Here is a 24,903-nt window from a genome sequence, read left to right on the forward strand (position 1 = left end):
CAATGGACAAATGAAAAAATGAACAAACTTAAAGAAGAAACTATAACAACACCGCAGCAGTGCAATTCAACAGCAATAAGCGAAAAACATCATAACCAACGCTGCCAGACAGCGATAGTACAGATCGACATCCTACTACGGCCCTAAAGATTTACAGCCAACTGATTCCTGACCAAGGAGTCACGAACTCCAAGCCACTCCAATAACCTCCAATATAAAACCTGGCTACACCAGAAACGCTCAGTACGTGTGTTAGTGTAATGTAATGTAATAAAATATATCATTTCCGATTCATTAAATATATCGTAAATGCAAACATTTCAAGTTAGAAGTAATGAAAACATTTTCAATTAAAACGTAGTTAGAAGTAATGAAGCCTATACTGTCACACAAGCAAAATCACAAACATGAACATTCCATGTTGTGAACATCCCTTATATCGCATAACACTGACAGGAAGCTCTACATTACAGATGAATTTATAGACGTTGGATCTCATGTTACCCGGATTTGTCCAGTATGATGTTTCAACCCAAACACTGACGTTTCATTTAGCAGAAACTGGACTGCAAAGCGCACACAGGCAAACACTGCGCACACACCTTGTTGAGGCCGTCCATCACCACATGAGGCATGTGTTCATTCAGCATGGCCGGAGAAATGATGACCTCATCAAAAGTCTTGTTGTCCCCCCACAGAGCTGAGTAAGTGGGCTCTTCCTGACCACAGCTACAGACAGAGAGATTTACAGACACGGTTCCACTCAGATAAAGCTTATTTGAGATCCAATCTCACCACGTCATCTTTCTCTCTACTCACCACGTCTCGGGCGGATGGTTGTGCACCACGTGGATGACCCGTCCCGGAAGGTACAGAGGAGTGGAGGCGGACAGGGCGATGCTCAGATCGCTGGGATGCAGCCACAGACGGGAGTTAGAGGGGGTCACGCCCTGAGATACAGGGTCTTCGTCATCAGATGGCAGCTCTGATTTTGGGATACACTTCGTACCGCCAGCAATGATCCGCCACTGATGGAAACAACCAATGAGAAAGCGTTTCAAAACCTAATGTGACATCATTTTAAGGCATCATATAGGTGTCATCCTGAAGTTAACTCCAAAATGCATTGCTCAGTAACGTTCAATATTTCATGCTCACTAACACAGTGTCTACACCATTATGGCAAACCAAGCCGTTCCACCCGTGTCAGGGTCATGACCGCCCATCAGGGTTTACTTTACAATAATGATGGACTGACGGCTCTAATTTCTGACTCAGATTTTAGCATGAGAACTAACACTAGCCAGTTAAAAGCTCTCACCTTTGGTTTCTCACTCTTCTGTAAGACTCCAAGAAGGTGCCGGCGGAATCCCTCAAGCTGAGACAGGCCAATCCTGAATAAACATTACAAAACAAATGATCAACGGCCACCTGCTCACACCGTACCTACTGTACATACAAATACGGCTCATTTACCTCGGCACCAGGTCCTTTCCTAAAACCACCGAGGTGACAAAGTCTTTGGAGTACTCCATCGCATCCTCACTGTGAATTCAGACAGATTTGTGTTTTAAAGGGGATAGTTCACCCAAATGAAAAAACTGTCATCATTTTCTCACCCTCATGTTATGTATGACTTTCTTTCTTCTGCAGAACACAACAGAAGATATTTTAAAAATGGTAACCAAACAACATCCGGCCCCATTGACTTCTATTGTATAGACACAAAAGACATTTCTCAAAATATCTTCTCTTGTGTTCCACTGACAAAAGAGTCAAAAAATGTTTTAAATAACATGAGGGTGAATAAATGATGACAGAATTGTACTTTTCTACTCCCTTAAACAGTGTGCTCAATGTAGATTTACAAGATATATTGATTACATTTGCTTTTAACATTATCGAGCAAAAACGCTGTTTAAATATGCAACACAAAATGTATAACAAACATAACATTTAAATAATAAAACAAAATTAATATTTAATGTATTTTGATTAATTTTATTGATTTTAAAATTTGTATACTTTTTTTATAAAATGTGTTAAATGTTTTTTTTCCCATTACAGTATATGCAGTTGAGTTTAAATTGAATGTGGACACACAAATCAGATCAATCAAGATGCATTAAAGAGACCTTTCGTGGTTCAGAAACCACCTTCGGCTAAAACTACTTTGCATGTTATCTGCCCAAAATCCGCAAATCACGTTCCAGTGGATTTGTGCATCAGTGCATTAGATCTGTTGAAAAAGTGCTGAAGAATGAAAGGCCGATGTTGACCCAACAGCTTTTTAATATGAGCCTACCCGTTAGGTAATCCTGCATTTTAGGATAATGAATTTATCAACACACAATTTCATAATGTAGTAGCCTACATATGTCTACTGTCAAACTGCATACTTACAAGTATACGCTTCACAATCACAGATGTACGATTGCGTTGTGAAGTATTTAAAATTGTGATTCAGTCTTCCAAGTTTTGACAGTGAATACTACAGGTTCGAGTTGTGGTCTGATTTACATTGCAAATGTTTTGTGTACGAGACAAACGTGATGGCTTCCAGATGACACAAAAGAAGGACTATAATAGTTAATAATCAAAGTTTTCCATTTTTTAATCAAATAAAGTCATTTTTTAAATATATGTTCCAAACAATTTTAAAGTTCAGCTTTCAAGCACAACTATTTTTCTTTGCATTCAAACAAATATTTTTATTTTTATTTCAAGGAACACCTAGGTTTTAACTTAGACACTGTATTGATGACTGATGAATACTATTATTAATTAATTTTTAATTAGGGCTGTCAAAAGATTAATCGCGATTAATCACATCCAGAATAAAAGTTTGTGTTTACATACTATATGTCTGTGTAGTGTTCATATTCATTTTGAATTAATAAACACATACACATACATGCATATATTTAAGAAAAATATACAATATATTTTTTTATAAACGTTTATTTATAATTATTGGTAAATATAAATAAATACATCTAAATATTTCCTAAATATATATACATGTATGTTTATGTGTATGTGTTTATAAATACACAATTAATATGCACAGTACACAGACATATATTATGTAAACAAAAACTTTTATTCTGGGTGCGATTAAACGCGATTAATCGTTTGACAGCCCTATTTTTAATATAATATAAATATTTTTTTTGATGAACAGGTATGACACATCCCTGCATATCATCTATATGTTCTCATTCCCCAATGGCATCTTTTGTTCTGTTACCCTAATACTGCTTCTCTATAAACGCTGTTAAAACGGATCCCAGAACAGCGGTGAAGGTCTGTCAGGGTAACACTGACCTGAGGAGGCCTCCGGGAGGAGAATACGAGTAACACTGCAGTGAAGGATACTGCGGCCGGAGGAGGAAGGAGAGTATGGCGGCCGTACCGGCGCCCAGCGAGTGACCCACGATCACCAGCCCGTAGTGCATCGTCCCTTTACTCTGAAACACAAACAAAGTCATCCTTCAAGATGTGAGGACTTCACAACGACACATGATGTCAGGTGTACTGTATAGGGGTCACTGGAAAGCATATCTGGGCGAGTAAGTGATTTGATACATTTGCCCCAATCATTTATTTAAATGATTAATTATTCAGCCTTATTTGATCCTTTTTATTATAATTCCTGCGTTTTGTGGAATTGCTCAGATTTGGATCTTTCTGGACTGCATCCCTGACAACCAATCAGATTCTGGAGTTCAATTTAAGACGAATGGTATGGCTAGGGCTGGTTTTAGGACATGCACACCTTATTTATGTACACCTTATTATTTCTTTTAGTATCAGGGGTTGGTTATGGTTTCGGTAAGGGCTAGAACTAGGAAGGAACCCCGAGACAGGAATCAAACAATGTTAACTTACCAAATCTCTCCCAAAGGCCTGAGAGAGAATCATCTCTTGTTCTAGTTTCTTCTTTATGTACTCGGCTGAATAAACCATTCCCTAAAAAAGATCCGCAGACAAAAACCGTTGCGGTTTATCACGTGCAGGTTTGTCAACATTTCACCTGCGTTGTTCGAGTAAGCATGCGTTTCGAACCTTGTGTCCGAGCCACGTGCCGTGCTGCTCCTCCACGGGCAAGCGCTCTGAATCGCCTGTGAGATCCGTCAAAGCATCCTGAGAGAGAGGAACAAGCATATTAAATGGAATGTAAGCGGTAATGTACATCGAGCAGGTCATTACCACAACACTCTCCAGTTTATGTTGCGGTAATGACCTGCTGTGCATTACCGTACTTCTTACTTCACTACTAACCAAAGAAATATATAAATGGACATGAAATATTGATTGGAGTTGAAAGCATTTTATTGTGTGAGAAGAAAGAGTGTGGAGACGTTTGAGAGGTATTAAAGCAGCACAGCCATGTAGAAAACCTGTTGCCGGAGGCAACAATATATTATACGGTTTAACTATCAAAATAAAGTACTAATTGACCATTAAATTATTGAAAACTACTTTTAGCATTAAATTTCAATAATTCAACAGTCAATTCACCTCTGACAGTGTGGTCATCCCTTCAAACCATTTTGCAACTGGAATATTACATCTGTTGACCAATAACCGTGTCATGCAAGAAAAACAACATTTGGCTGCTGAATGCTGTATCTGACCAATCAGAGTGCAGTATAAATGCTAACTAATGGCCTGTCCAGATTACACAATTTTTTTGTCTTTTACGATGTCACTGCAATGCCAGACTATACAGTGCTTTCCGACGAACCTTTTACGATGTGTGTGACGTACTAACGGAACTAACTAGTGATCTAACTTCCTGTAACTGTCAAGGTCGTCAGCATTTCTGTTCTTTTAACAGACGTCCCAACTGTGAAGAGACCGAACATCTTTCCAGAGTTTCCGAGTTGTAAAGTTCAACAAAGACGTCGCCGATTTTAACAACTTGGAAACTTCCAATAATTCCAACGTAACATGGAAGCAGCATAAAATAGAATGACTTTAACGTTTAATCATTGAGATTCCATGGAAAATAACCTCAGTGCGCTTGAGTCTCAAACCAGGAATTCACACATAAGTGTAGTGCAACTCACCTTGGGCGACAACGTCCCTCTGATGCTGATCACGACTTTTTTCTTCGCATGATCCACTGCTACAAAGAAGGGTGTCTCATAAACCTATGAAAAAAATGTTTTAATCATTTTCAACGCTGTAAATCTCTAGTTTTTAAAAGATGACTCATTAACATCAATAAACATTTATCAAACCCGACAGCAATGAAATGTTGTGCGAAAACACCTCAGGGGCCTTTCAAAGAACAAGGATTAAGAGGTTACAGACGGTATGAAATCTGTCATACCGCATCGTGCCAGGATGTGTAGACGATTTGAACATCTTTAAGGTCTCGGTCCAGAAATTGCCGTCGGATTGCAAGAACGTTGCAGCCGCAGCAGTTGTCCTCCTCCACGGTTACCGACTGAGACAGACGAGAACCCGAAACTGACGTATTACAGCTGACAAGAAAAAGAAGAATAGAACTTAAAGCCATTTGATGTCACCAAGATCGGCTATTTGAGGAGACAGCATGGCATCTTGTTTTTCCATTTTGCTTAGTGAAAATTACTTAATAATAATAAGCCCATCTCACAATTCGATATCCAATCCTTGATTCATGATACGACATTATATTCTACACAACATTTAAACAGTCAAACTAAAATTCAAATTACAGATTTATTTCAAAAATATTTACATTTTTTTTATACATTCATAGTGTAATTGAACATTTTGTATTAAAAATAACTAAAATGTCTGTCGGTGAAAAATTAGAATTTTAACTAAATCAAAAATAGATTTAAAAAAGCTAAACCCTAAAAAAAGAACTTCTTAAAGCAAAATACTAAAATTATTGGCAGCTCAATTAAAGGGATAGGTCACCCAAAAATGAAAATTCGGTTATCATTTACTCATCCCGAAGTTGTTCCAAACCTGAATAAGTTTCTTCATTCTGCTGAACACACAAAACAGATATTTAGAGTAATATTAGAGAAACCAAACCCTTCTGGGGAACCATTGACTACCATAGTAGTTGCATTTCCTATAGAAGTCAATGGTGCCCCAAAACTGTTCGGTTACAAACATTCTTCCAAATATATTCTTTTGTGTTCAGTGGAACAATAAAATGTACACAGGTTTGAAACAACTTGAGGCTGAGTAAATGATGACAAAAAAATAATTTTATGTGAACAATCCATCAATAAATAAAACTGAATAAGATCCCATTGGCTTAAAGACCTGCTCCACATTTCGCTCATCAAATGTGTTCTGATTGGCTGTGATTTTGCTTTCAGCAACAGCAGAAATTTGACAAACAAAACGTGACATGTTGTGTCTGGTTAGGTCTTTGGTGTAAATGCTTTGTTTCAACATTCAAGATTAGTGAAAAAGTAGGCCTGCCCCACAAATATCACAAGAACCAGCCCTTATCCAACCTAACCGTACTTTCTACCGCATGCGAAAAACGTTGACGTCCATTTTTTTTACTTTAACTTACGAGCAGGTGCTGACGAGTCTGCAGAGTCCACACGCTGGTTTTCTTAACAGATAGACGGGCCAGCCGTACGCCGCCATGGCAAACAGCATGTAGTAACAAACTTCTTTATACATGGCCATCTCAGCCTAAAAACAAACGATGAGCAATCATGACGAGCAAAAATAATGTTAAACGACACATAACAAAAAGGCACATATAATGTGTTCCACATATACCGAGTTCTTGAGGTCCAAATACTTAGTGTTGCGGGTTACAGGTATTCCGGAGAGAAAGGCTAAAACATCATTGTTTGCCTAAAAGAAAAAGAAGACGAGAATTGTGATTTCAAGATGGAACGTTTCACCATCTCTTAGGCTAACATGCCCTCTGAATATGGAATGTCAAACGATTAATCGCGATTAATCGCATCCAAAATAAAAGTTTGTTGACATAATATATGTCTGACTACTGTGCATATTTATTTTATATTTACAAAAACATACATGTATATATGAAGAGTTTATTTCCTAAATGAGATAACTGTTTTAAAAAAAAATCAAAAATCATGTTTTTTTCCAATTAATTGCAATCAAACTGCAGTTGGTTTGTTTTGATTTTAGCCATAATAACTCAAAAATACAGCTAACTAACATAATAAAACACAATAAAAACATGCTGACATAATAAAAAACATGATTTTTGAAAACTTATCTCATTTTGGAAACAAACTCTTCATATATTTAGGAAATATTTACGTGTATTCATATTTGGCAAGAATTTAAATTATACATAAATGTTTATTCATTTTTATATTTTTCTTAATATATAAGTTAGTGTATTTTCTTATAAATACAAAATTACCGTGCACATTACACAGACATATATTATGTAAAGACAAATTTTTATTCTGGATGCGATTAATCGCGATTATTCGTTTGACAGCCCTACCTCTGATAGACAAAACGAATTCACGTCACCGTTCACGTCTTGGTTTGTACCTGATCCAGGATGGCTGATCTTTTGGCTCTCTGTCTCTGTCGCAGGAGTACCAGACCAGCGATGATGTCACTCGGCACAATGTCCAGATCCCGGAAAAACTCGGCGAACAGGCTGGCCACCTCCGAATAAGCGTCCTGAGAAAGAATAGCTCACACTTCACATACATACACACTGTTGACACTGACAGAGAGACGTGTGGTAGTGGCATGTTTGTGTTTGTTGTATTTGTGCATGTGTCTTACAGATTGTGTATCTTGTGCTCTTGTGCAGCACATGAAAAATTTGAGTCTCCGGCTCCAGCTGCTGGCTTGACCCTCTTCCAGTCTGTGTCTGAAAGAATTAACAGGATGCTCGTACTGTACCTAGAGTGGTGAATCACTACAAAAAATGTGTAAATCGCGAGATGCTGTACCTGAGGGTGTATGTTGTGAGGTTACGCTGACGGCGGCGTGTCGCTTTCAGCTTCACAAAGGTCCGTCCAGTAGGGTCAAAAGTGCACATCATGGTGAAACACAGGCTGAAGATGACTAACCAATTACACGCCACGATTCCTGGGAAAGAAAATGTTTAATTCACCTCACACGCCCTCACTTGACAATTATGCATTTGACAGACGCGTTCATCTCAGTACGTCCTAAATATCAACACACAATTTCCTCGAGCAGATGCCTATAGATTCGCTAAATATACAAACCAAACGTCTCTCCGTCAGTGTCAACACACTGTGGAGGAAGAGTGTTATTATGGGATGGGGGTGGACAATGACAGACACTGATTCATGTTCATCACAGACATGAGAAAGCTATACCAGGGGTGTTGTTGTCAGCGCAGAAAGTGTGTTTTCGTTTCCAGGACACAAATGTCTAAAAATGACTTTCTCCAAATTCTCTGGACAGGAGGTTTCATGGGATAATAACACACCGTAAAAACTTGTCCGGACAGCGTAAGGCTGTCCCATGCGCCACGCTCGTGTTAGATCTCTGAGAGGAATGCATCTCAAACATGTTATTAAGGAGTGCACCGCAAAGCTTACTTTAGTTATTTTCTGCTGCCAACCAACGTCTCGTTTTGTCTCAATGATATAGATTACACTGATGTGCGATGTACAGTTTTTTTATCAGTGTTTGCGATTCTTTGTTTTGTTAAAGCTGCAAAAAACATTTAGGGTTATAAAACTAAAAAATTGAGAAAGTACGTGAAAAATAGTGTTCTCTTAGCCCGATTAACAACAGTAAACCGATTAATAAGTTGACTTGTTGGGTACAATTTTATGGGAAATGTCAGTTTAACGTCATTTGAAATCCATCTACATAAAGAAAACTGTGTAGAGTAGTAAGCTGCAATTTTATGTTTCAAACAGAGATGGCAAACTTTACAGTTTTAACTGTTGTTAAATAACGTGAAGCTGTTTTTGCACTGACGCCACACATGTATTTGTTACTAAAGCGCTGGTTCACCTTTAAAATGATAATTCTGCCATTATTCACACACCCTCTTGTCGTTTCAAACCTGTATGACTTTCTTTCATCTCCAGAACACAAAAGAAGACGTTTAAAGAATGTTGATAACAAAAAAACGTTAGTCCCCATTGACTTGCATGGTTTTTTGTCCATACAATAGAAGTCAATGGGGACCAACGGTTTTTGGTTACCAACATTTTTCTAAATATCTTCTTATGTGTTTTGGCGAAGAAAGAAAACGACAACAGGGTGAGTAAATGATGACAGAATTTTGATCTTGTAGGTGAACTATTTCTTTAATAATCTTGTACTTTATTTGAGATGGAGGACTTTTAATTTGTAATGCATTTAAGTCACTCGAGTATCCAGAGAAAGACATTACTATATAGTTATTATAGTTATATATATTTTATTCGTATGGCTAATTTCAGTCATATCACCTCCACATCAATAATCACTGTCATTTGTTTCTTACCCAGAGCAAGGTTCTTGGCGGTGATGTCAGGGCATGGCTGGTAATACTGTACCAACCAGGCGATGCCGACCACGGCGTAAACCAGCTCCACCAACAGGATGGCTGCAGATAGAATGATTCTTTAAAAGAGCCCTTTCACACGGAGTATGAATATTCTACGCAAATTTGTGACGCAACATGATATTACAATGACTCAATGATTATTTTTGTTTATTGTATCATTAGTCTTTGTTGTACAGTATGTCTATTTTGCACATTTAAGATTTTTACCTCCTCTAACCTCCAATGGTTCCATCATCATTATATTTAAAGGGATACTTCACCCAAAAAATAAAGATTCTGTTGTTTTGTTTTTATACTATGGAAGTCAAAGGGGGCCAATGTTTGGTTATCAACGTACTTCAAAATATCTTCTTTTGTGTTCTGCAGAAGATAGAAAGATTTGTAATGACACGAGGGTAAGTAAATGATGAAAGAATTTTCATTTTTGAGTGAACTATCCCTTTAAATCGTAATGATGTCATTGTGCCTGCCCAACATCACAAATGTGCCTTCTAGGGCAGCTTCCCATTGACATTATGACCTTGTAGGTGACATTCCTCACAGGAAGTTGCCCGAAAACATGATTCAATAAAGATTAAGATAAACTTTAGCGTTAGCATGTTGCTAAGTTGAAACAATGGCACACATTATTTCTAATAAGACTGAATTTACTAATGTTCTAACGTAGGTTTATTGTGCCTGTCTCTGCCGTACACATGCAGGCGTTCTTACCCAGCCGTATGTAGAGCACGTACTGCACCGCTTCTCTGGGCTGCGTGTACAAGATGCTGCCCCTCATGCTCAGCCACATGATGGCGCTCTCGCAGATCAGACAGCTGAGCAGGATGCCGAGGTAACCGCGACCGTGGTCCACCAGAGTGACCGAGCATGACTGATCCGAACTGTACGGCAAACCGAAGAGAACCACGGACAGAACCACCAGCCTGCCAACAGAACGCAACCAGAACGTCACATAAACGTACAAAACAACATCATAATGTGATGTGGGTTTAAGTGTTTCGGGTCAGACTAAAATAGATCTCTTAGGTTTACTTTCCAACAAACGTAAAAAGCGCAAAGCATGAAGAGCAAATTATATTGTAATTGGTGCTCAAAGCTTAAACGGACAGTTTACCCATCATTTACTCACACTCAGATTGTTTTAAACCTGCATAAATGTCTTTGTTCTGCTAAACACAAAGGAAGATATTCGGAAGAATGTTAGTAACCAAACAGATCTCATCCCCCATTGACTCCCATAGTTTTTATTTTCCCTACTATGGCAGTAAATGGGGGATGAGATCTGTTTGGTTACGGACATTCTTCCAAATATCTTCCTTTGTGACCATTTTTGGGTGAACTATCCCTTTAAGTGTCATTTTTCGTTATTATACTTCTTCTTATTCCAGGAGAATAAAAAACAATTATTCATGTAAAAAGTTGAGCCTGAACGTTGCTAGAAAATAAAAACATAAAGTATATATGCAAAGACATGACATTTTGACACTTTAGGAAAAACTTCCACGTCAATAATAGTCTGTTCACTTGCTGTTTTACATGCCTAAATTCACCTATAAAAGAAATTCAATGACATGAAGCTGTGAACTTGTTGAGACAGCTCATTTTCTTACAGGTTTGAATATTTTATTATGCATAAACGTCACATGCAAAACCCCACTAAACACACGCACAGACTCACCATATGCAGTGTACTATAAACAGAAAGAAAGCCGGCAACACCAGGTCATCACTGCCAACTGACCAGCGTCGCCGAAACAGTACCATGCCCGGCATCACTGCCCTGAAACACAGACACACACAGTTACAGACTGTCTCACACACGGCGTTTACATACAGTACAATTTCAATTCCTCAGGTCTTGCGTGGACACAATGAAAACATGGAACTGCTGTTCCAATAAGAAACTCCTCAATTCATCTTGGCTTTCATTTATAACAGCGGCCACTCTTTGATACACGGACGCATACCGTCTGAAAACAATATTGTTGAAGAAATGAATCACAATACAACATAAAAGAAGACGGTTCAACAAGAGAGCAGTGAGGGAACTTGAAATTAAAGGAGAAAGGGAAGTAAGATTGCTAAAGTAAAATCTATATTGCGCAATAGGAGTGAAAGAACACACTTTGCACTTATTAACTCAAGTTTTACATATTTAAAACAAAGGGTGTACAGGGTGGTTGCTTACAGTCCCAAGGGAAAAGACCCCCAATCTATCCCCAAAACACAAAGAAAGATATTTGGAAGAATATTTGTAACCAAACAGTTCTGGGGCACTATTGACTAGTATAGCAGGGACATAAATACTATGGTAGTAGTCAATGGTGCCCCAGAATTGTCCCACTCTTCAAAATAGTTTCTTTTGTGTTCAACAGAACAAAGAACTTATTTGAGAAGGGAACATATTTGAAACAACTTGACAGAATATTCATTTTTGGGTGAACTACCCCTTCCCTTACGAAAATTAACCATGTTTTTTTGTGGTACAAGCGTAGTAACCATGGTTTTTTGGTGCAATGATTACTTGGGCCAAAACCATGATTTTACTACAGTTACCATCGTTTACTATGGTTTTTACAAAAACAATTATTTTGTGATAACCATCGTTTTACTACAGTAACCATGGTTTTTTGGTTTTAACTGTAGTAAAACCATGGTCAATTTTCGTAAGGGTTTAAGGCGACATTATAGGTCGAACAAAACCGAAATCTGCCATGACGTAATTTCAAACCAAATCTAGCCCAAACAAGCTTTGTTTTACTAAATCTCTTCAGCAAACCAAACAGAACTTTCAGGAAAAGTTTGCTGTTGCTGGTAAACCACCACTGGTCCGTGACCATTACGATAAATGTGGGTGTGTTCTTGAGCACCGCCTGTTCTGAGGGAATCGTTTCCGGTTCATTTCTTTCCACTGAGGTCAAACAGGAACAACATCCAAGCAAACAACAGCAACAAGATACAAGAAACATGAACGCATTTGAACACACTCAATATTTGCGTACTGAATCTAAGCCCCGCCTCCTGAAACAGCTGCTTAGCCTTTCACGCTTTGTTTTATCTTAAAGGAAAAGTTCATCTCAAAATCAAAATGGTGTTATTTTTTACCCGCCCACATGACGTTCAACATGTTTTGAGACCTCCCGGCGTCTTCGGGAACACAAAGAAAGAGATTTTAGGTGACATCCGAGAGATTTCCAGGCCTCCTCATAGACATCATGGTTATAGTTGTTGTCAAGGTCCAGAAAAGTACTGAAGACATCGTCAAATTGGTCCATCCGCCCATAGTGGCTCAATTGAATTTTTTTGAAGCGACGACAATACTTTATGTGAGCAAAACAAACCAAAATAACGACGTTAATCGATATATTCTCCTCTGTCTTGTCAGTCTATGGTGCACTTCGAGGCATGCGCATTCGGTTTGTACGGTTGGGCAAAACAAAAGTGCAAGTCTTCCTCAATATTGAAATCATCAGACGTTTTGCGAAGATCAGCTTATATATGGCGTGCGTCTGCTTGTAAACACGGAGTTGCGCTTCCGGGTTTTCAGTCAGAACGCCGGCGTATTCCCCCACCGAATGCGCATGCGTCGAAGTGCTCTCGTGAACGCGTGCACCATAGACTGACTGAAGAATATATCAATTAAAGTCGTTAATTTGGTTTGTTTTGGCATGTAAAGTATTGTCGTTGCTTTAAAAAAATTTAATTGAGCCACAATGAGCGGATGGACCAATTTGACAATGTCTTCGGTACTTTTCTGGACCTTGACAAAAACTATAACCATGGTGTCAATGAGGAGGCCTGGAAATCTCTCGGATGTCACCTAAAATATCTTTAATTGTGTTCAGAAGACGCCAGGAGGTCAGCAATTTTATGAGTTGCGTGTCAAAGTTTAGTGCTCCGAAAAAAAGTGAAGTACGAGCAATGGCAGTACTGAAAATGGCTCATGCAAACCCCACTAGCAAAAAGATGATCAAAAACAGAGAAACCAAGACAGAGAGAGAGAGAGAGAGAGAGAGAGAGAGAGAGAGTCTTGTGGTTGTCAGTGAACGAGGGCCACTGATGGTTTCCATGACAACCACTTTCGGTCCAATGTGTAACGTTTCAACCCAAACTTCCATTGCGTGTAGTATTTATATTTAAACATGTTACGTGGTCGACAGATATACCCTGCGTCCCAATTCGCACACTATTCATCCTACATAGTTTGCGAGTTAAAATGCACGACACATGAAATCACAATTGACACTATTTACTAGTTTTGAGGTCAACAATTTATCTGTCACGATGAGGAAGTGAAGTTGGTCACAACCTCTGGTAAAAACAATCCATGCACACTTTAGCGGCTGATAATATTACCCACAGCTCATTGTGAGAGAAATAATGTCCTAAAAGCAGAAGAACTAGGACACAGCAAAAGATTTTAGAGTATATGAAGTGTTGTTTGTCTGTTTTTGAGGTGACCGGTGCATGATAATACAGGATGTGATGGTTTTATTGTTCTTTTTATGGACCGGGGTGAAGGGACACACCCTGGCAATGCACTTCCCCAAACATGTGTATCTTTGCTTTAGGTTTTTGGGAGTGGAGGTTAAAGTCCAAACAGACGTGTCACAGATAAGCGCTGTGACAGTGACCAACACACACATTACTTTTACACAAACCACGGTACGTCTGTAAGATGTCTGCTAAAGATCTGGAAAACATCTGCTGTGTATAAACATCTGATAAACGTCTTAGAAAAGACAGTTTTACATACATTCTAAATCATGAACCTCTTACAGACGTCTTCTAGATGTCTATATGACCTCTGACAGGAAACATCTCAAGAGACATATTGCAGATGAGCAAACAATAACACTAAATAAATACGTCTTGCAGATGTAAATGCAGCCATCAAATAGACGTCTCCCAGACGTATGCGTGTTATCAGGGAACTGTTTGCCGGTAGACAAACAAATACCATCAGCTGGCAGGTTTGTGTTGCTTGTTGTGCGCTATTTGTATTTTATATTTAAGAATGAAAGTTTATTGAGGTTCTCTGCAGCTTTGTGAAAGAAAATACAATGTGCAAAAATCTTAAAAAAAACATTTATATACACACAGTTGATTATGATGCAATTTGCGACACAACCCTAAAACTAAATGCATAGAGCCTGGAAACCACAGATCGATTAAATACACATTAAAACAAAATTAGTCTATGAGGTGATTTATCACAAAACATTCACGTGACTCCGCAGGGACATTTTAAGACTCCACAAAGGCAGAATTCTGCTATAAAAAAGCCATCTTGTGTAATCTATAAAGTATTTTTTTACAAACGGAGGTATACTGTTAATAAGAGTATCACAGTATTATTACATAAATTAATAACATATCTATTATTTTTTATTCATTTGACAGTAGGGATGTAACGATTCACCGTGAGCCGGTTGAAAATCGATTATAATGTGTGACGATTCAAATCGGTTGAAGTGTGAACTGAATCGCAATACATTTTTTGAACAGCAGGGGCCGCCATGTTCACTGCAAACCTAAACGTGAACATGCTGATATTTCTTAAATGCAAAAAAATCCAAGAAAAGCACAGACAGTATTAGTTTGTTTATATTAAAGAGACTTTTTCTATTATTCATTTGTTTTAAAATTGCAGTTTAGTTTTGTTATTTGAAATAAAAAAAATTATTATACAAAGAAATGTGAAGCATTTAAGAAATAATGCAAATGAAGTTGTTCATTTCTAATTTGTTTCAACTCATTTTGTAAAAATAAATCGTGAATAAATCGCATCGTGAGATCAGAATCGTGAATCGCATCGCGAGCTGAGTGAACACAGTCTAAGGCCTGATTCACATTTCGCGTCTAAAACAACGCGAGCCGCGCCTCTTTCTCTCTTCAAATGACCCGCGGTGTGCGTGAGGCACTCCGAAAAGTTAAACTATTTCTATCTCGATAAGGCACTGATGCGGCTAGAAAAATGTGCGCACCGCGACGGTCACTGCGTTGCCCTCTATTTGCGTGCGCCTGCCGCGCGTCTATATTTAAAATAACGAATATGCATGCGGAAAAGACGCGAAATGTGAATCGGGCCTATGGGGGTCTGATCGACCCCTTTCACTACAACTTTATCTTTAGAGTATTTTGCTGACAAACAAATGAACCAACTTAACCATTTTTTTTACGATTTTAAAATCTATTCTACAGAGTTAACCTCAAAATCAGTGCACGACAAAGTGAAAACAAGCATATTCCATCTTTCATCATTCATCATCCATGCCGGTGATGCGTGCCGTTGAATTTATTCTACATCTGAGAATGAGACACACACACACTCATTCAAACACAGACGTAAACCCACAAACACACACACACTGCAGGTGGAGCTGGAAGATGTTGAAAGGACCAAGTGGGCGGCTGTGAAATTGAAACATGATGAGGATGCTGGGAGAAGAGGACTAGCATGAAAATTAGGAGTAGAGACAAGAGAGAAGAGAGGGAGCAAGAGGGACGGGGAGAGAAAGAAAGAGGAAGAGAGATGGAAAAAGGAAAAAAAGAGGGCGGGATAAAGGAAGAGAGAGATGGAGAGTAGGAAGAAAGACGGAAAGAAGAGAAGGGAAAAAAGTAACAGGAAGAAAGGAGGAAGGAAAAAAATGGGAGCGGGATATAGAGGAGAGGCAGTGGAGAGTGGGTGTGTGTAGCACATGCTCCTCAATCTAAAAAAAGGACGAGATCGGTTGAAGCCAAACTCGAGTGTGGATGCGTTATATGACGAAGAAATTAGATGTATGAGGGAAGCGATGCTGAGAAAACAGATAACAGTTCACCTAAAAATGCTGTCAGCAGTTACTGTCACTTCATTCCAAACCCATCCGACTTTCTTTCATTGAATAGGGAAAAAGAAAATACTGCAGAATATCTAGACTGCTGAAAAAGGTGTTTCTAAAATACTTCATTTCTGTTGTACGGCAAAAAGTCAACTACACATTTCATTTTGATTTTAAATGTCCAGTGTATGAAATTGAGCGGCATCTAGTGGTGAGGTTGCGAATTGCAACCAATGGCTCACCCACCCCTACATCCCTCCCGTTCAAAGCACTACGGCGGCTGACACAGAACTAAGATGTTGTCATATTTTTGCTTCTTTGCCGTAGGAGATAACGTACTTACAAAACGCGCTCTGTACAGCAGTTTGTCCCTTTAGGGCTACTGTAGAAACAACATGGCGAATTCCATGTAAGAGGACCCACGATGTATGTAGACAGAAATAGCTCATTCTAAGGTAATAAAAACATAACGCTTCATTATGTAAGGTGTTTATACACCTCTGAAGACATAGTTATGTATATTATATTGCATTTCTGTCAATAGATCCTCCCAAAAATGACACACTGGACCTTTAAAGTAATCTGTAAAAGAATCTGACCAACACAAATAATGCAAGTTTCATTCAAACTAATGAAACACATGCAGGAGAGGATGATATTGGTACACTAGTTAAAAAGACAAAGATGAATGGGTTTAAAGGTACCAGTAAGGAAAGATGCGTAACACATGGAAACGCATTAACTGTTTAGCCCTGCAGTGTATAAAATGAAGTGTTGACTTCATAATGGAAAAGGGGGATTATGTATTGGCATGCTGAGGTATGAGCTGGGGGTGGGACGACAAAAAGGACAGCATGTGGAGAAATAAATAGGGCATGAAAGGGAGAAAAAAAGTGTTGAGCGTGTGGCAGGCAGAAAAAGAGAGACGGAAGACCTGGTTTCTGCATCAATACTCGCCGCAGGACTCAAAATTTGCCATTGCGCACACACTGCGGGACTGTTCACACAGACAGCGTTCTAGCGTCCTGCACGATTTTTCAGTTGTTGCTTAAAGAGTACATAACATGAGATCATGAAAATTACATTTAATGCAGTGTGTAATGTGCCGTGTTTGAAAGTAAGCAGTCTGCCAAGTTGTAAATCCAAAGGTGAATGAATAACAAAGTTATTGGCTTGGAAAAAAGGGAGTCGACTCTGAATCACGCAAACGAGTCATCCCTAGTCCGATTCGCCAACTGCCGCGGATTTACGTCGCCACATATAGTCCCGCCTACGTTTTGCTAGGAGGACTGCCTGCGAAAACTTCACTTTTCTCCCCCAAACACTGTAGCCCGTGAGACTCATTCTTGGTAGACCAATCACAGCCGACTAGACCATCTGACCAATCACATCAGACTAGGCTAGCGGAAAGGAGGGGATTAGACGGATGAATCGCGGAACGCATCATTTGAGAGTCAGTCAAGAAGTAAGGTAAGAATAACTGCCTATTATTACGAAATAATAGTGTTTTTACACCTTGTATGTACATAAACTGGTTGTTGGACACTGCATAAACCAAAGTAGGACTTTAAAAATTCCTAGTTATATACTCTTTAAGGAACACAGGTACTACAAGATTATATTTGGCGGTCTTGCGTCATAAATGTCACATTGTTCTGACATTGTGTAACGTTACAAATAGTATAAACCTTTCAAGATCAGCCGAGATGGTTAAACTACAGGATAATATGCTCTTGTACAGGCCACAGGTCAGTAGTACTTTTTTAAAGCTGCAGTCCATACTTTTGGTTATGAAACACAAATCAGTGGCCCCCAAAAGCATTTAAACATTTCATACACACTTGAAAAGGCACAACATTGCATTTGAAGTCAAATAATAGCTATTAATAACTTGTAAATATACACCCCACATCGCTCTGTGGTCATATTCAAATGAATGATATGCAAATGCTTGTATTGAGAACGTTCATCTATAACACTTTGTCAGAGTGAGTCATAAATGAAAGCAGTCGTAACTGAGGAGCAAAGAGTTTCTGTAATAGTTGATTTTTTTCTCACCTCTGATGACTATGAAGCAGAACAGTGGCGGTTCATGGGAAGATGGCTCTGTTTAATATCAGGTCACACCGCTGTGCTGTGCCTAACCCCAGTTTATATGCGGTGAACGCGTTCCAAGAGTAGCGCATCTGAACTCACATGAGATTTCAGGTCCCATTTATAAAGTTCGTTTCTATTTTGCTCAAAATTGCCTAAACAAATAAAGGGCCCTTGAACACACATGCACAGGCTAGATGAGCCATCGTTATTACAGTTAAAACTATTAAACATTTCTGTTAATTGATATCAAATATCGTCTTGAATTTAAAATAACTAAAATAAATGAAAATTAGAAAGCCGTAAACTGAAACAAGTTTAGGTTGAGGCACTAAAATAAAATTACAGAACATAAATAAAAACTGAAGTAAAACTAAATTAAACGTATAAAGTAATATTAAAATTATTAAAAAGAAAACAAAGCTCTCCTCAAAACACAAACTTTGGTGACAATTTGCAAAGACTGCTGGGTAATCCGCTGTATCAGTGCTGGCTTTACAAAATGCACCCTTGACTTTTTCACTATTGCCGTCATAGCAGCCCAAAATAATGTGTACGTGTAGATACACAATGGAGCAGATGAAATTCATTCTGCCCTTTATACCAAATGAAAAAATTAGCAACTATTTTTGGAAGCTTTATCAAACAAGAACTTTTATTCCGGATGACACATGCATGACGGTCACGTCCAAGAAAATGTCAATCAATAGACTGATTCACATATGAATCACTACTAGCTTGAGAGACTGATGAAAAGCCCAAGCAGGGATGGAAGAGATTCACCAATAGGACCCGTCATAATGAATGTTTTGGTGTGTTCACACCAAATGCGAACAATCGCGTTCCACGCTCTTTATTACTTGTGAGAAAAGTTAGTTATTTTTGCGTGAGTGACGCGAAACATCACGCGATGGCGAGTGTCTTCACATGTCTATTCGGGTCTTTGCGTTGACTTTGTATGTAATTTACTCGCGCAAATCGCTTAATTAGCGTCTGGTCTGAAATTAGCGTCTGAACCCAGTATTAGGTGATGATTAACTTGCAGAGGGCATTAATGAAAAAAAAACATGCAAATCTGTCTGGACACGTTAATGCTGCGTGCTAAAATTTGGTTTACACAGCTTGAACTGTGAAGAGATGATTATATAAAGCAAAGATCTGTTTAAAGTCAACATCATAAAATCAAAATTTATCCTATTTGCTGACTTAATGCACAGCCATTTTTGTGGGACGAATATCAATGTAATCTTTCATAAACACTTGCCCTAAATCCACCTTATTCCAGTTTACTCTGCACAACATTTTTGTTTGTTACGATAGTAGTTACTTTGTCAGATAATGCAATTTTAACTCCTAAATTGTTCTTCTTGTAGACAAGAAGCATTTCACCTTTTCGACAGATCTTCACATCACCTTCAGAACCCGTTACAGAAGACAGAAATGCAATAAACATGCTAGTATTTCTGTCAGGATGTTGTGAAGATGTTTATGACAAACGTAGATAAAACATTTGATTCTTGCATTCCGATGCCTCTTGTTGTTTACGAATCACCGCAACACCCCACTTCAAACCGATGAATCCAAAATTGTGTAGTCTGAACCCAGCGTTACTTTTTTAGCCACTCTTTAGGCCTACTGTTTTCAAACTAAGCGCTAAACGCAAACCAAAAAGTCTACCTTATTGGTTTTTGGCCAAAATGTTTATTTTTCTGTATTGGATTTTACATGATTTTTTGAAGACAAATTAAAGGGATACTTCACCCAAAAATGAAAGTTCTGTCATCATTTACTCACCTTCGAGTTGTTCCAAATCTGTATCTGTATAAATCCTACCTTAGTAGGAAAAAATACAATGGTGGTCAAAAGTGCCCCAGAACTGTTTGCTGTCCTACATTCTTCAAAATGTCTTCTTTTGTGTTCAACAGAACAAAAAAACCCATAAAGTATATTTTCCTACAATGGTAGTCAATGGGGGGCACACTCTGTCTGGTTATAAGCATTCGTCCAAATATCTTTCTCTGTTTTCATCAGAACAAAGAAATTTTTTACAGATTTGAAGCAACTCGAAGGTGAGTAAATGATGACAGAATTTTCATTTTTGGGTGAAGTATCCCTTTAAGTGAAGATTTGGGAATAAAGTTAATCTTCATGACAAGATGCACACATGGCTTAACATGTATTCCAGAAGCTAAAACCGTGTCGAACAATACAGGCTCTATATAACTGTAGGCCACATGCAATCTCTTGATGTAGTTTCCTTTCATGACAGATGCCAGGATGCTGAGGGGACAACGTCCCTCTTGTTCATGCAGAGCCCCGTTTTAAGAGAGAATCTCTAAAGCTCAGCCTGCATGGCTTACACATCCACACATCATATTCTGTGCTTTCAATGTTTCATCAAAGGCACAAGAATGCAGCAAACCTGTCCCACTCCAAAGCATAACGATTAAAACTTCATATCAAGATCAGAAAAAGCAACATGCACAGAATACATTTCTGTGTAAACTGTTAAAACTATTCTTACAGGAAATGTCGCATTTAATTCAATACATAAGAATGTTTTTGAACGATTTACACAGAAATGTACTGTGCACAGGTTAAATTAATGAGGACATGATTACAAAACACATGATTCTGTCCTCTTTCATCTGTTCATTAGCTTGTTAATATAAACCCCGGACACATGTATGATCTACTGCCTTCAAACGAACAAAATTTTGCTTTAATAAATATGAATGAGCCATGTCTGATGAACTTATTCTTATGAACTTATTCATATTTTACCCAATTATACAATGTTGCAAACATATTCAGATTTATAACCAATGATCTCTTATCCCTGCATTTAAAATGTAGCTGTCCTTGATATTTTAGGTCTATATCAATTCAGATTTTTAGAGCAAACATTTGACAAAACATGCAAAAATGTATCTGATATATTTAAGAAGAAAAACGAGTAGGCATCCCAATATTTGAATATTAAATAGAAAGGTTCACCTAAAAATTAAAACGCATCATTTATTCACTCTCAAGTCATTCAATACCCGTTTATCACGTTTCTGTCAGTGGAACACAAAAGAAGATATTTTGAGAAATGTCTCAGTGGTTTTGTGTTCATACAACGGAAGTCAATGGAGGTCAACATAGTTTGGTTACCAACAACTACTGTGTTCTGCAGAAGAAAGTCGAACAGGTTTGGAATTACTTAAAGGGTGAGTGAATGATGAACGATTTTTCATTTTTGGGTGAACTTTCACTTTAAAGTCCCAATGAAATAAAAATGACAATTCTTATTTTTTCATGAAATATTGCAGCGTTTTCAGTAAATAGCTTATAAATGTGGGTCATTTTCTTTTTTAAATTCATGTACCCTAATTATCTTCAGTTAAAATCTGAAAATGCACTTCCGACCTGAAATGACTATCCATCTCAAATGATGTAAATTAGACGGCTTGGCCGGAGCATCCGTTAACTCCTCCCCTTCAACTGTCAGTCTGCTGCCAGTTTCATTTCAAAATCAATGCAACAGCTGTTTTACACATCCAATCAATTCGCAGTGAAAAACGCAAGCCACACCCACTCATTTTCTCCTTTGAAATTCCTTTTCACTCGGAAATGTGTCAGAATACGGAAGTAAAAACGATCGCAACTTCCGGTTCACGGGAACACTTTCTAGCCAGAAACATGTACAATGAACATAAACATCTCAGAAATGTGAACAAGTGCAATTCATCTCTTAAGGTGTAACTTAGTGTGATCTGAATTCTTCAGCAATCACTGCAGAGCTTCACAGACGCTGTATTGTCAAAAGAACTATTTCTGCAATCACGGTACAGGAGCAGAAGAGGAACTGCACTGCAAGTCCTTTCTGTAAGCATTTCTCAAGTCTGCCTATTTCATTACTGCGAGGAAAGACTCAAGACCGATATGAACTGTGATAAATAAGAGCACCCTTTGATTGAGCAGCTGTATGTGTAACAGGCCAGGTTGGGTCTACAATTGTTTCCAAGACCCCAAACTACACCACCACAAAACACAGTATGTTAAGCATCTAACTAGAGAGCTGAAAACTCAGTCTAGCAAAGTAGAAGGTTAAATAGGGACTTAGTATACCCGACTAAAGTCCTCTTAAGTTTGCACAAAGAACGATATTAACGTTCACACCAACAGACGATAAGTGTGTTAATTCTAAGGGTATGTTTCCAAGACAATAATGTAAAATGTTTCCCCCAAGACGGTAGTTGGTGATGTCATTTTGTGGAGAATAATGTAATGGGCTAGTTGCACAAGATGGTGCCGGTGAGCTTTTGCGACGCCTGAGTCCGCAGACTAAATTTCCGGTTGTATAAACTAACGAGTTGTTTTGGCTTAACGAAGTGCTACTCAGCAATGTGAAGAAGATCAGTCATATCGCTGATATATTATTCTCTTATTTTTTGCGGAAGAAACACCCATATTCGCCAGCCAAAAATCCTCATTTTCCCATACAGTGTTATATGACCGGAAATTACTCTGCCGACTCTGGCGTCCCAAAAGCTCACCGGCGCCATCTTGAATATGTGTGCTCATGACATCAGTTTTCACAAATTTGTGTTTTTATAGTTTACACGAAGACAATTAGGGCATTGCTTGCTATAACTTGCTTGCACTTTGAAACCCATTTTGAAAAATTCGGGTTCTCAGGGCCCCAAAACAGCTAAAACACATAAAAAGTTTTAAGTCGAAACTATGTCGGATAAACGGCCCGTTTCACATTTTAAATGCGCAAGTCCTTTAAAATTCGAATGGGTTTTAATTGGCTGTCAATGTTTTATTGTCAACCAGCTTGAAAAAAATGATCCCAATGCTATTGTTCTACTTTATTGTTAACGTTATAGTTGTGGTGTGGCCTCCCACTATTTTCCTAAATTTGAAAACTTTCCTAATCATCATTCTTGGTGTCTTTGTCGCAACAAGTTTTACTCATGTTATGTGATGCGTTTTCAGTTGAAGAAGAACATTGACAATCTTTTCAAACACTGCTTTGTGCGAGTTACATCAGATACATCAACAACTTGCCAAAACATGCTTTTTATCCCAGATGCAAAAAGCTACAGCAATTAACATCCATTTCCCTTTGCTTTTACTGCACGAGCTCCATTCAACATTGAAGACCAAACCACAAGCTCTCCATTAAGAGCTGAAGGCCCTGAATTACACCACCCCTTACCAAGAAGATACCCTTACCAAGAGTCATAATGCACATCCACACCAACAATTACATGACATATCCGAGGGTAATTGAGCAGTTTTACCTCACTATGCGGTAAGCACTTGGGCACGGGCCAGAAATGATGGGTGTGTGCTTGTATGCCTGAAGCGATAGAAAAATCTTTCGTAAACTTGCTGTCCTACGTACAGGTGGTGACTATAAACCAATGTGATCAAACATTTACCAGGTTATGCGAAAACACCAGTCACCTTGGTAATGCCATGTTTTCCAAAACAGTATTACCGTATCGCTCATTTAAATACCATGATACATGATCACGGTAATTAGTCAATACCATAGTTCATATATCATAGTACCACAGTGTTTACATCTGATAGCATCACTGTAAAACCTCAACAATTCTTATTTTTACAATAAAACTCATATTTCGGTATTGTAAGGACATAACAATGCCACGATACCGCTACATTATGGTATAATGCTCAAACAATCTCAGCGTATACACAACGAATGTTACGGCAATACCATGGTACGACGGTTCAAAGCACCCGTGCTTTCCGTTAGCGTTTATGAGAGAAACCATGGTTACCGCGGTAAATGTCCACGCCACGGGGTCATCTCTCACCTGTAGTGTGACCGCGTCTTCCCGAGACCTTCTTGTGCACGGACTCTCTGATCTCTCCCATCCTCCGCAGAACCGCAGAACCGAGCCGGCTACAGGTCTCAGAGCACCTGTTAATGCGGCGTCCCGTCCGCTCGCTGCAAAACCGTGTGCGTACGTGTTCAACGCGGCCGGTCCAGAAACGGATCTTTCATTTGATATCGATCGCCTCCGTTCTATTGACACTCCGTCATCGATACGTTTCACGCCTCTCCAAGCGCGCCTCGCGTCGGCATCCGCTCCATATTCCCATAAAACCGCATTCAGTCACGCGCACACTGGCGTTTAAATCCCGGGCTTGGCCGCGTCGTTTCCGTAGTAAAATCGTGCTGTGTGTGTCCCGCTCCAGCACCGCCCGCAGCAGCAGCAGGTCCCAGTGAAATTGACTGTGTAGATCTTCGCTACGATCTTTTTTCCATACGAGCACCGTCGTTGCGATTCTGGAGTCCAGTTGCGCAGGTTTTACCCGGATCCCGCTATCCGTCTGCGCTGCTGGCGTATCTCACGTCATCTATTGGGGGCTACGCTGCTGGCGTATCTCACGTCATCTATTGGGGGCTGCGCTGCTGGCGTACGACGCTGCAATGTTCCGCTGCTTGGC

General features: G+C 38.9%; 1 protein-coding gene across 2 annotated transcripts in view; it reads right to left on the reverse strand.

Moving 5' to 3' along the window:
- The window catches only part of dagla (diacylglycerol lipase, alpha), a 32,161-nt gene extending 7,383 nt beyond the window's left edge, over positions 1-24,778 (reverse strand). The window contains exons 1-18 of one of the 2 annotated variants that reach the window (XM_057332457.1): positions 24,267-24,755; positions 11,190-11,291; positions 10,223-10,434; positions 9,449-9,550; positions 7,926-8,064; positions 7,756-7,843; positions 7,513-7,647; positions 6,751-6,828; positions 6,536-6,660; positions 5,342-5,495; positions 5,076-5,159; positions 4,069-4,146; positions 3,892-3,972; positions 3,328-3,470; positions 1,477-1,545; positions 1,322-1,394; positions 820-1,028; positions 603-729 (exon numbers count right to left, since the gene is read on the reverse strand). In XM_057332457.1, coding sequence (XP_057188440.1) covers positions 603-729; positions 820-1,028; positions 1,322-1,394; positions 1,477-1,545; positions 3,328-3,470; positions 3,892-3,972; positions 4,069-4,146; positions 5,076-5,159; positions 5,342-5,495; positions 6,536-6,660; positions 6,751-6,828; positions 7,513-7,647; positions 7,756-7,843; positions 7,926-8,064; positions 9,449-9,550; positions 10,223-10,434; positions 11,190-11,284 — 1,992 coding nt within the window. In that variant the 5' untranslated portion in view covers positions 11,285-11,291; positions 24,267-24,755. Of the gene's footprint in view, positions 1-602; positions 730-819; positions 1,029-1,321; positions 1,395-1,476; positions 1,546-3,327; positions 3,471-3,891; positions 3,973-4,068; positions 4,147-5,075; positions 5,160-5,341; positions 5,496-6,535; positions 6,661-6,750; positions 6,829-7,512; positions 7,648-7,755; positions 7,844-7,925; positions 8,065-9,448; positions 9,551-10,222; positions 10,435-11,189; positions 11,292-24,266 lie in introns of both variants that reach the window. The other variant, XM_057332468.1, reaches the window with a different exon arrangement.
- Between the last annotated feature and the right edge of the window lie 125 nt (positions 24,779-24,903).

The sequence above is a fragment of the Triplophysa rosa genome, linkage group LG1 (genome assembly GCF_024868665.1).
Source record: "Triplophysa rosa linkage group LG1, Trosa_1v2, whole genome shotgun sequence".
Classification (NCBI taxonomy): domain Eukaryota; kingdom Metazoa; phylum Chordata; class Actinopteri; order Cypriniformes; family Nemacheilidae; genus Triplophysa; species Triplophysa rosa.